Here is a 12,444-nt window from a genome sequence, read left to right as displayed (position 1 = left end):
GCCAGTGGCCACCGCCACCTGCTCCTCTTTGTTAGCCATCACCTCCTTACTCGATGGCCGCGTGCTCCTCCATGCCTTCCAGAGCTCGCTACACTCCGCACTGACTCGGAGCAGGATGAAGCTCCCGTGTGCCATGGCATGGTGGAACTATCTCCTCAACCCGAGCGCGGATCTGGAGCTGATAATGATTGACCCGTATGCTGCTTGTGTCTCGAGTCCAGTGGTGCAGGTCTGCTGCTCACATGGAGCCGAGCTCATCTCAAATACTGCCAACTAGCGTTGTACTCTTCCTCCCAGCTGATTTTCCGATCGTCTCCAATGGTGTCTCTCGCCTGAAGAGAGTGAGTGGAACATGATGCTATGTGTCCATGTGGGGTCCTGACATGGCTGTGCAGTCTTCCTACTTATCTAAGCCGGAGCTCCACCTGTGGAGAGCTATTAGCACAGTTGCAAAACCACCTCGCGAAACCGCTCTAAAGGGTTTTCTGCACTGGTTTTGGAAGCTGGGAAGATCAGATGTCAGGTTTGATAGTTGAGAGGTTTAAGTGCGCCAAGTATTATACTTGTGAGGGTAAACTGGACTTCTCTTTTCGTCTTTCAGTTACATGTTAGAAACTGATGTACTAAGCTACCAGGATTTTAACTACTCCATTGTCATCTATCTACTTTTTGTCTTAATAGTTGCACTTCTTGAAGCCTGAAGGGAAACATTCATGGACGGTCCATATGATGTAGGATATTTGCTAGATGTAAACAAAGTATAAAACTATAAATGCTTACTAGTGAGTAGTGGCTACTAGTTGGCAGTTGTGCACTGTGCTCGAATAATCATTGCCGAACCAGTATCATGGGGACAATTTGTTTAGCTTGAGTGAGCTAACAGTGAAATGATTGTTCGGTTCAAACCACAGTGTTGTCAGCTACTAGTTAAACAGTTATATTTTAAAATAGCATGTGCTGCTGCAGTTATATTTTATAAATTAACCGAGTGGGAACCTTTTGACTTGCTTAAACTCGTTGCAGGTACTGTTTTCCACTGAGACATTTGCAATGGGTGTTAATGCTCCTGCAAGAACGGTGAGTTCTTTTTTGTTTCTTCTCTCATACGGAGGGTTTCAGTATTTCTGTATCTTGTGTTCAGACTTCATATTTCTATTATACTTAAACTAAGCATGGTCGACCCACTCGTAGTTTTACTTATATTTGTATATTTGAACTGTGGTAATGAAACCAATCAATTGTCTCCTCATTTTTCTAATTGACTGCAATGTGCTAATGATGCATATCTTATACTTAGTGTAAACTAACATCATTCATTCTGGCTGGTAGCTGCTATACCTTAGCAATTAATTCTAATTGCAGCGAGGTGCTAATGGTCAAATTGTTATGTTTTATAGTTCAGAACCTTGGAAGTCCTTTTTCGATTTATTCATGTGGGAAGCATGAAGTAGTCACCACTTAACACTCACCTCACTGAGATTTGGGATATAACTGTCAATTTTTTGTCTTGGCATGTGTATTGGGAGTTTGGGACAATAATATCTAGTGATTGTATTATGGTTTGCGGTCACTTCTGTTGAATATGCTTTGGACTAGACCAATTTTAATGTATTGTTAGTATCTTGCCAACATTGATTGACAGGTTTCTTTTTCTAAATATATTTTGCAGTTTGCTGTTGACAGTTACACATAATGTCCAGTGTTTAGTTCGTGCAAACATAAATGTAGTCAGGTTGATGCACATAGTGTTTTTTCTTATTTCTGTGCGCCATTTGGAATCAAGCTAATTGTTGCTCATGCTTAGTTTATAGGTTTGAGCTTACCATGCCTTTTTTTAAGCCCAAGATTCTGATAAACTGCTCTGTGCCTCCGACTAAACCTTGCAAATTCAACAGGTCGTGTTTGATACTTTAAGGAAGTTTGATGGAAAGGAACATCGAAGGTTACTTCCAGGGGAATATATTCAAATGGCTGGACGAGCTGGTAGGAGAGGACTAGATACCATAGGTACAGTGATAATGATGTGCCGTGATGAAATTCCTGAGGAAAGTGATCTGAAAAATCTTCTTGTTGGAAAACCAACTCGACTGGAATCTCAGTTTCGACTAACATACACTATGATACTACATCTTCTACGTGTGGAGGAACTTAAGGTATACCTCTCACTGTCGATTAGAAAAGTTTCCTGCTCAGCCATGTTATTTGAATAAGTTTTGTATTTAGATGTGGGTGTATTTCCTGTGGCCAACCATCTTTCAATTTCTCGAGCTCATGGGGCACATGCACATGCTCTGAAATATATATGTTTCAACTTTCAACTCTGGATACTCAAAATTGCAACATAAACTCGACATATATGTCCCTCTTGCTAAACTGCTCAAATCAGCTTATTTCCTCTTATACAATCTTCTTTCTTGAGCTTATCGGCGCTGAAGCACATGCATTGCGAATATATATGTTTGAATTATAGACCAAAAACTGAAATAAGGTAGAAATATATGTTGCTCTTGCTTCTGTTAGACATGTATATATTAGCTGTCTGATATCCCTATTGTTTTAAGGGGTTTAGTGCATTTTTTCTTTGCCTGTATACTGGCTATGGCCTCATGAGAATACAAGTTCCTATTCCTAACAGCTGCACTGCTCAACTCAGGTTATTTACTTGTTAAACCACAGTATATTGTCAATCCATGTTTTGATAAATATGTTGACCAGAGAGTCTGTATTCGGGGGTAACACCTTGTACCTGGCATGGGTTGGTGCCCCCATTATCTCTACCATTGGATGTGCATTGAGATCTGCGCACATTCTGTTACCACAAATATATCGTGAGAGCATGTGCACAAATCTCGAGGTATTGTTTGAATGGCTGACACAGTGGAAGCACCCAGCCATACATACAAGCAGAAAATCGACTCATGTATTCAACTAAATTTCTTGAATTCCAGTCTGCTTAATTTGCATTACTGTTTGATGTGAGGTCGCGGGCAGTTGCAATTGGCACTGGTTCTGAATGAGCATAAGATGGAAGTATAATTGATTGCATTGTCATTAATGTTATTATCAGCTGGACATACTCAATACTTGATAAAACTTTGTTAAGTTTAATTTTCTTTTCTCCTAGGCATACTGACTTTACTATCAGTATATATTTTTTGCTTTGGGAGACGCTAGAATGCGTCTTGATGTATTTCATGGAAAGAATAATGCCCAAGGCCAAAAGGCCCTACAGAGGGCGTGACTGTCTTAGATCGATGTGTGCCACTATGCTCTTTTTAAAATGTTCCAGAGGAAACAGGATATCCTTCACAGATGCATTGTCTTGTAGGTGGAGGACATGCTTAAGAGAAGTTTCGCAGAATTCCATGCACAAAAGGATTTGCCTCAGAAGGAAAAGCTGCTTCTGCAAATGCTACGTCAACCTACAAAGACAATCGAGTGAGACATCAACCCTTCTTTACCAAATTGTATTAACACGGTTGGTGCCAATATTTGATATTCTTTCACTAATGTTTAATTTATGGGTTGGGTATCTAATTTGTGGAACTACAACCCTTGGTAGAATAGACCCAGCACAGCTTTAGAGTAATTGGCACTGCAAATATGTGATAGAAAATACTGTAGTTGGCAAATGTGTTGATCTAGTCTCATTTTTTGGATATGCAAAAACGACCATCTATTCCTAGAGGACTAATCTTTGTTCGTCTGTCCAAGTTGGCAAATGAGTAAATACGCAGCAATATCTTATAACCAAATCTTGGAGTAGTCTGTTGGACTTGGTTACAGAAGATAAAAAAGATAAAAAAACCGTAGTTACAGAAATGCAGACATTTATTTACTTAGTCCTCTACCTCCCAGGCTCCCAGTCATGAACTGTACATCTAGCCCCCAAAAGGATGGGAGTGTGGCAATATAGTCATTTTTTGCAGCACCTTGCAGGACTAGATGTACAGTTGGGTTGATCCAGGGCACATATCATAGAATCAGTGATCTTTGGTTGTCATCAAATGCTAAGCTGATATGTTTGGTGCTTGGTATTTTCTTTTGTATACAGTTAATAAACAAATAAACATACAGCTCAGTAGATAAGAGTGTTTGTTTCCTATGCAGAAGGTCTAGGTTTTACCCCTACTTGGCGCGGTTCAGTCTTTTTCCTCCTTGTTAACAACCTTGTTAACAATCATTCGTTGGGCCTTTTTGGGGCTTTCTTATTTAGTATACATTTTCATCATTTTCTTCGCAGTGTTATCTATATAGCACTATGAAGCATATAATTCATTTTTGGTAAAGCACTAACCATATGGTGTAATAATAAAAAAAAGTTGCAAGATCGTATATTACATGCAATAAATTATCCTATCTGCATCATAATTTATTAAATTCATTCTTAAATCATCAGGTGCATAAAAGGAGAGCCTTCTATTGAAGAATATTACGATATGTTTCTAGAAGCCGAAGAACACAGGGAATTTGTCACAGAAGCAATTATGCAGTTGCACACTACTCAGCAGTTCCTTGCGCCTGGAAGATTGGTGGTTGTTAAATCCAAATCTGTATGTATTCATTCTATTGGGTTGCATTTTACGCATGCTTTATTTTTTCTGTTCATCCTTTCAACGATTTTTTTGTTTACTTATCCTGTCACAAATAAGAATTCAATTTTGCGACCTTTTATTAAATAAATAAGGATCCCATCCCAAGGGGAGAAATCCTTCAATTCAGGAGACATGGGTATACACACAAGTAGCTTACTGGAGTTGAGCTTGGCCCAAATTCAATCTTGTGTTTGAAATTAAGCTTGATATCTGCATCTTCTTGATTCAAAACTGAACTAAATTTCTGTTGGACCCCAATTAGCTTACCACCTTTGAGCTTCTTTCTCAGCACCTCCAGTTTGAATGATAAGAACTTTGACCAGCCATTTTAAGCAAGCTACATTAACTGTGGACTTCTTGTGGCACTTCTATGTAATTTATTTGATTCGACGCAAGGAGTCTGTCACTTCTATATAATGAATCGAATTTAGAGGTCATCCAGGGGCTCACTGGTAGCACCATGGTTAGTGGGATATACAGCTTGGGTTCGGTCCTCACTTGTTCCTTAATTAAATCAGTTCTTTGTTCCTTCTAGACATCACCCATTTAATCTACTTGATTTCATATAGGTTCTAATATTGAAACATCTTTTCTACGCTTCTACCATGGATTCTGATAAACCACAGTAGGCTTGAGGATAAAGCGGTGCTTTGCGCTTGCTTAGTTCTCCTACTTTTATTACAAATGGTTACTGGCACAACAGTGGCATCTTTTCCGCATTATAATGTGTATGTTATATGGCAGGATGATGATCACTTGCTTGGCGTAATTGTGAAAAATCCATCCGCTACACTAAAGCAGTATGTTGTTCTTGTACTGACCGGTGATTGCACTTCATCTGCGCTAGCCCCTAATTTATCCAGTCAAAATGAGAAGGGGCCAGGGGATTCTCAAGGATATTTTATTATCCCGCCGAAAGGAAAACGTGGCATGGATGATGATTTTTTCTCTTCCTCTAGAACACGAAAAAGTTCAGGTGTTATCAATATAAAGCTACCATACACGGGGGACGCATCTGGAATGGGTTTTGAAGTAAGAGCTGTGGAGAATAAAGAGATTATTAGTATATGTACAAGCAAAATAAAGATTGATCAAGTCGGACTCCTTGAAGACATTAGCAAAACAGCTTACGCTAAAACAGTTCAAATGCTTATTAAAGAGCAGACAGATGGAAAGTATCCTCCTGCGCTAGATGCAATAAAAGGTACAGATATTCTGCGATGGCTAAACTGCCATATATAATCTTGTGCTATTCCATTAAAGGTCAAATCAGATTAGAAAAAAGACCTTGTCTGCATGCTGATTATTGTGTTCATCTAGTATGTTCCAATTCGTTTATAGTCAATCTTGTAAGTAGAATAAGTTACAGGGCTATGGTGTATGTGTTCTCATGGCATATACTTCCCTCAACTCCTATCGGGATCAGCGAGATTGGCCAATATGTGCAAGTCTGGCAGGCGATTGAGCACTTCTTACTCTCGGATGCCCCCGACCAGCTTGTCTGGAAGTGGACTACCTCTGGCACCTATACAGCACGCTCCTGCTACCTTGCCACTTTCCAAGGATCCACAACTTGCTTCTCCTGGAAGCTCATCTGGAAAAGCTGGGCGCCGCCACGTGTCAAATTTTTCCACTGGCTAGCCAACCTTGATAGGTGCTGGACTGCGGACCGCCTCGCCCGTCGTGGCCTCCAGCACCAGCCCCGGTGCCCGCTTTGCGACCAGGCGCCAGAGACGATGCGACACCTGCTCCTGGAGTGCGCTTTCGCCAAGCAAACCTGGCATGAGATCCTAGCTTGGCTAAGGATGACAATTGCAGGGCCAAATCAGGAGGAGACTCTCATGGACTGGTGGCTCCACGCCAAGCAAAACACGCCTACACCGATGCGCAAGGGTCTCGCCTCCATTGCCCTCCTGACGCCGTGGATGATTTGGAAGCAGCGCAACGAATGCATCTTCGACAATGCCCAACCTCTTGTCCCAGTCCTGGTCTCTAGGATCAAGGACGAGGCCGAGCAATGGGCACGAGCTGGTGCTCGTGGCTTACGGGTCATCTTACCCACCACCTGGGATGTACACTAGTTTCTTCTGCTCCGGCATGAACTTTGCCTCTTAGGAGGATTGTAAATAACTCTCTATCTTACCAATGCAATGAAACGCAAGTCCTCTGCGTTTTCCCGAAAAAAAAAACTCCTAAGGTGTTTGTGCTAAAAAGACTTGAGCAAGAATTATTGAAGTTGCAACTAGGATAAGGCAAAAAAAATGTGATCATATAACTCTTAATTTTCACTATCTTATTAGTACAGTAGAACTTATCTTGAGTTCCCTGATGTAACATCAGCATTTGATGATTTACCTAACCTTTGTGAATTTATTTAGGCGTTTCTTTTGATTGGAAAGAGCTCAATAATCTTTTAATGCTTTTTTCCATTTCCTGCACTTGATTTATCAACTGTTTTGACTTGTTTATTTTCGATGCAATGCAGACCTAAAAATGAAAGACATGGATCAAGTTAAAAGATACCATGCACATAACAACCTACTGGAAGAAATGTCTAAAAACAAGTGCCATGGTTGTATAAAATTGAAGGAACATAAGTCAATGATGAAGGATCAAAAGGTGCACAAGGATGAGCTGGATCAACTGAAATACCAAATGTCAGATGAGGCACTTCAGCAGATGCCACAGTTTCAAGGCAGAGTAAGACTTTACATATTTTTTCTTGTTCTTGTGGGTAGATTAGAAAAAAGAAGTAAGTTCCTTAAGCAACCATATCTATTATTTCTGGCACAACAAAATCCAAGGGGATTGGGAAACTTAAAATTTCGCAAGTTGTCCAATCATTTCTGATCTGGGTCTGCACATGAGGTTTTTGGTTTCTATCCTACTGTATTGAAAGTTGAAACAACGGTTTGGTTTTGAGTATAAATCACGAGGCTAGTGTTTTTTCATGGAATGTGTTTATGTAGGCTCAGTCCAAACAGAATATCATAATTGGCATGCGGAGTGGTCCAGTTACACATGTTTGTGTTTGGGAACTGTCATAGTTGATTAGTTACCGTGGATTGCTCAAAAGGCCACAACCAGGATACCAAGAGGGAAATATCATTTCTTGGAGTGTGGACCACATGCACCTCAATTAATATTTTGACCCTTTAAGATTTCTGTTATAACAATTTTATTTTCCATGTGTGCAGATCGATGTACTAAAGGAGATCCATTACATCGATTCCGATCTTGTTGTGCAACTTAAGGGCCGAGTGGCATGTGAAATGAACTCTGGTGAAGAGTTAATATCAACAGAGTGTTTATTTGAAAATCAGTTGGATGAATTAGAACCCGAAGAAGCTGTGGCTATTATGTCTGCATTTGTTTTCCAACAACGGAACGCGTCAGAACCATCTCTCACTCCGAAACTGGCTGATGCCAAAAAGAGGTTAGTTTCTTTTTGTTGCCTTCTTCTAGTGCTTATCTCTCCAGCACACCTTGTGTCTTGGACCCGGTAACGTTGCGTACTACCTCTGTTTCTTACATTAATGAACAGAGGGTGTAATTGCTTACATGATACATACCTCAAGTACCTTTTGTTCTTCTCTCTGTCTCCGTATTAGGCTCTATGACACGGCAATCAGCTTAGGGCAGCTCCAGAAGAGGCACGAGGTGCCTGTGGATCCTGAGGAGTATGCACGTGATAATCTCAAGTTTGGTCTTGTTGAGGTTGTCTACGAATGGGCAAAGGTATTACCACTACACACATCTTGGTAGGAACTCTTTCTGTGGGATGGGTGTAAAATTCTAACTCTTTTTCTGCCGCGTCGATGTGCAGGGAACGCCTTTCGCGGACATATGTGAGCTGACAGATGTATCTGAAGGGCTGATTGTAAGAACAATTGTGCGGTTGGATGAAACATGTAGGGAGTTCAGGAATGCGGCTTCCATAATGGGTAACTCTGCTTTGTACAAGAAAATGGAGATCGCGTCCAACGCCATCAAGCGTGACATTGTCTTTGCAGCAAGTTTGTATGTCACAGGAATATGATGCATGTAGGCTCGGTGTAGCCTAAACCTAACGGTGTTTGTAAGTAGAAAAATTGCTGTTCTGGATGTCTAATTTCTTCACAAGCCCAATCTTAACAAGCGCTCAACTGTAAAGATGTTTTTAGTGACAGTACCATCTGACACCGTTGACACCAGGTGCTCATGAGTGAGTAGAATCAACAAAATCTACCGCATTGTCTAATCAATTTCTGATGTTTCTAACCAACAAACATGTACAAGAAGAATTGCAATGACTTCACAAAGCTATACAGGCCTATAAATGTTCAAGTCAGTAATCATATGGCAACATTTACAGAATGTAAAATCTTGGGTGTACGTATAAGTCAGCCCTCCTCCCCAAACTCTCTGGTGAACCTCGTGTACACTCCCAGCTCGGCCTTGCTCACCGTCGGTCTCTGCCTCGCAAGGACCTTGTCGAAGTCTGTCCTGGAGATCGGAGGCGGGGTAATCTACATCGCCATAGGAAAAACCACCTGAGCAAAAGATGAACAAGGCAAGAGAGAGGTAGAATAACACGCTGCTGCATTTTAGTGTTTACCTGGTCAGCCATGCCTTCCGCCGCGAGCTCCTCCATGGTGGTCTGCACGGCCCCCGGTTGCTTTGGCCCGCACGGCGTCCACGTGCCGCCACCGCCGTCCTCTGACCTGAAGAAGAACATGGCGTCCTGCGTCTTGCGTACGGGCTCAAACAGCACGTCCTTCACCTGTCAAAAGCGCGCGAGGGAGAAGTATCAGTGTCTCGACACCATATGTTTATTGTGTGCAAGAAAAGGCTGGGGGGTATGGTGGCATACGCAGACGGCGATATCCGAGCCGGAGAAGCCATCTGTCCGGTGAGCCACACTCTCGAAATCGCTCTTGGTCAGGCTGTGGGGGGTGTCGCCGAGATGGACCTGCGAAGGTGAAGTCTGAGTTAACTGAACCTTGTAGGGGTGACTGAAGTTGGTAGCAATGTCAAGGTGGGGTAGAGTTGACTGAAGTTTTCTTTTGGTCAGCTCATTACCTTGAGCATGCGTTGTCTAGCTTTAAGGTCAGGCAGTGGAATGTAGATGCGCTTGTCGAAACGTCGCCTCACGGCCTGGGGCACAAGTATGACACAGGTTCAGTACTACAAGGATAACACACCACACAGATGTGCAGTGCATTTTTTTTTCCCGCAGAAAATATGCACATTGTAATTATATGAATATTTGATAGATGTGTCTACCTGATCCAGAGCATATGGAGTGTTTGTAGCAGCAAGAACAAGGACCTTGTCATCGTTATGGCCAACACCCTGCAATATTACGAGCATGGCAAAAAAATGTGTTTAGTTACTGCTGAAGAAACCGTGATCGATGGCAGTTGCTTTGCAAATTCTAAATTTATAGACAGACATATGCATGCGGTTGCTTTTCTGACAACAATCTGAGCCACTGCATTCTACTTGATTGAAGGACAACGATCCTGCTAGTTTCTTGTAAAAAGAAGACAGTGACAAGTGTTCTACAATGTCTGAAGAAGTCACCTGCATTTGGACGAGCAGCTCCGTCTTAACCCTCCTAGAAGACTCGCTTTCATTACCTTCTCCACGTTGGCCACACAAAGAATCAATTTCATCGATGAAGATGATGGAGGGGGCATTTTCACGAGCCATTTCGAACAGGTTTGCGACCAGCTTTTCGCTTTCTCCCATCCACTTCGAAAGAAGATCCGACGAAGATATACTACAGTTAGTTCAACACTGAGCATTAGTCCATAAGTGGCAGGATGGTGATGATATGCATTAGCACCAAGGAATCCCAAAATAATTCAACCCTTGGCTCCAAACATCGGCGTTGCAACAAAAAATAATGTGACATGTTTGGTCTGGAACATAATTGTCAATCAATGTGTGATGTGTCTCTGTTGTTGGAGCACATGATTGGAACTGCAAGATAAGTGAATCGCAGCAATCACCTGAAGAAGGTGGAGTCGGCCTCCGTCGCGACGGCTTTGGCCAAGTAGGACTTCCCCGTCCCCGGCGGCCCGTACAGGAGGAACGCCCTCCACGGCCTCCGCTTGCCTGCAATTAATTGTGAACTGTCACAAACAGGCGCTTCCTCCGAATTGAGGCGAAATCGACGAAGAATCTTGTGGCACCTGATCACGTACCGGTGAAGAACTGCGGGAACCTGACGGGGAGCACGACGGCCTCCTGCAGCGCCTGCTTGGCGCCGTCGAGCCCGGCGACGTCGCTCCACCGCACGTCGGGCTTCTCGGAGACGATCGCCGAGTGGAGCCCCGCGCGGAGCTTGGCCCGCTCCGAGGCGCGCTCGTCCTCCTCGTCCCCGCCGCCGCGGGGGTCCTTCTTCCTGGTCGCCGCCGCCGCCACGCCGTCGCCGCCGGGCCCGCAGGGGGCGGGGCTGCCGTCGAGGAGCGCGCGGATCTCCTCGGCGCGGGCGACGTACCCCGGGAGCCTGGCGGCGATGGCGTCGCGGACCCTGGGGTTGTGCTCGTACCTGAGGTGCGCCGCGAAGTAGTCGAGCGCCTGCACGTAGTGCCGCAGCGCGGCCGCGTAGTCGCCGGCGTCGTCCTCCTGCACCGCCCGCCGGACCAGCGCGACCGCCTGGTCCTTCATGGCGCCGTACATCGTCGGCAGCCTCGATCGATCGCTACGCACACGCGGGGTTGCGGTTGGAGAAGGGAGAGGAGGAACTTGAGCGCGACGGACTCGTGCGGTGCGGTCTGGTCACCTTTGGGCTCGCCCATCCCCACACGTCAGAGAGACAGCGAGCAGGGAAAAAAGGGAAGCCGTAGCAGTGGGCCGTGAAAGGATGCTGCCGTGGTGTTCTTATTGGGCCCGTTGAAGCCCAAACGAACGGGAGGCTGGCTTGGCTGGTCGCCCGAGCACAGCAGGGTTCTCTCTGCTCTTTCGATTAGTACCACCTCGCTTGCGGAGAGGGGAGAGGCGGTCGAGTGAGCTATAAAAGGAGGGGGAGGGCAGCAGGAGAGCATTTCGGCTAAGATCAAGTGTAGTATCTGTTCTTATCAGTTTAATATTTGATATGTGGGCTCAGGTGTTGCACTACAGCCCAGGCAGGCGCACCCCAACCAAAACTAGCTTAAATTTTTTGAGTTCCTTCAAAATCAAAGTTCAAATGTTTTCAAGTTTATGATTATGAAAATCTGCCTGGGCCTCTCTCACTGCACGGTTCAGATTTTGCTGTGTCAAACTTGCTGCCGTTCTGAACTTTCTTTCAGTTTCTAGCGGCCACAAAGCAAAGCTGATCTGCTGTGTCAAACTTGCTGCCGTTCTGAACTTGTTTCAGTTATATGTTCTCAAGGTCTCGCCTAACGGTCTGAAAATCCAGCAGCGGCAGCAGGAACTGTCACGCTGCTCGGTCAGGACTCTGCAGCGGCAACATGCCATGCTGATTTCTGCGTCGAATTTGGCCTGTTGGAATCTGTTTATTTGGTAGTACTTGCTGACGCTGTGATGGGTAAAATGAAAACACAACCACATTCTGAACTTGTTGCAGCTATGAAGGAGAACATACAAGTCGAGAAATCCCATCATTTTGTTTTCTCAAGCGCTTCCTTTATCCATGTGTTTGAGCCATCAACTGAATGATGTCTGTGCTGCCCAACTTCAAGGAAGTCTGTTTACCATTCTGTAAGTGCACGAGTATAGCACTTATATACCAGTAATGTTGAGGAACAGAGATTTGTATTCTATTATGTGTTTAACTACTCTTTTTTTTGAATAGTTTGGATTGCTTACTACTCTTGTTTAACATTTTACATGTGCATGCTTAGAAATAAAGAAGGGG

The 12,444-nt window shown here is 43.9% G+C and overlaps 2 protein-coding genes and 1 pseudogene across 2 annotated transcripts in view; 2 read left to right on the top strand and 1 right to left on the bottom strand.

Annotated features, from left to right (window-relative positions):
- Positions 1 to 8,820, top strand: part of LOC119315380 (DExH-box ATP-dependent RNA helicase DExH11-like) — a 20,931-nt gene extending 12,111 nt beyond the window's left edge. Inside the window, exons 14-22 of the mRNA XM_037590007.1 lie at positions 1,024 to 1,077; positions 1,896 to 2,153; positions 3,329 to 3,438; positions 4,400 to 4,553; positions 5,340 to 5,799; positions 7,081 to 7,295; positions 7,793 to 8,031; positions 8,207 to 8,333; positions 8,422 to 8,820. Coding sequence (XP_037445904.1) covers positions 1,024 to 1,077; positions 1,896 to 2,153; positions 3,329 to 3,438; positions 4,400 to 4,553; positions 5,340 to 5,799; positions 7,081 to 7,295; positions 7,793 to 8,031; positions 8,207 to 8,333; positions 8,422 to 8,634 — 1,830 coding nt within the window. The 3' untranslated portion in view covers positions 8,635 to 8,820. The remainder of the gene's footprint in view (positions 1 to 1,023; positions 1,078 to 1,895; positions 2,154 to 3,328; positions 3,439 to 4,399; positions 4,554 to 5,339; positions 5,800 to 7,080; positions 7,296 to 7,792; positions 8,032 to 8,206; positions 8,334 to 8,421) is intronic.
- On the bottom strand, positions 8,807 to 11,302 carry LOC119315381 (protein SUPPRESSOR OF K(+) TRANSPORT GROWTH DEFECT 1-like). Its single transcript, XM_037590008.1, has 8 exons — positions 10,787 to 11,302; positions 10,592 to 10,697; positions 10,161 to 10,359; positions 9,861 to 9,929; positions 9,657 to 9,731; positions 9,448 to 9,546; positions 9,193 to 9,357; positions 8,807 to 9,103 (listed from the first exon to the last, which is right to left on the bottom strand). The coding sequence occupies exons 1-8, from the start codon at positions 11,262 to 11,264 to the stop codon at positions 8,978 to 8,980; spliced, it is 1,317 nt and encodes a 438-aa protein (XP_037445905.1). The 5' UTR covers positions 11,265 to 11,302; the 3' UTR covers positions 8,807 to 8,977.
- Positions 11,303 to 11,622: 320 nt separating this feature from the next.
- Positions 11,623 to 11,841, top strand: LOC119319683 (annotated as a pseudogene).
- Positions 11,842 to 12,444: the final 603 nt, after the last annotated feature.

Source organism: Triticum dicoccoides, chromosome 6A (genome assembly GCF_002162155.2).
Source record: "Triticum dicoccoides isolate Atlit2015 ecotype Zavitan chromosome 6A, WEW_v2.0, whole genome shotgun sequence".
NCBI lineage: Eukaryota > Viridiplantae > Streptophyta > Magnoliopsida > Poales > Poaceae > Triticum > Triticum dicoccoides.
This window is presented reverse-complemented; position numbering and strand designations above follow the sequence as displayed.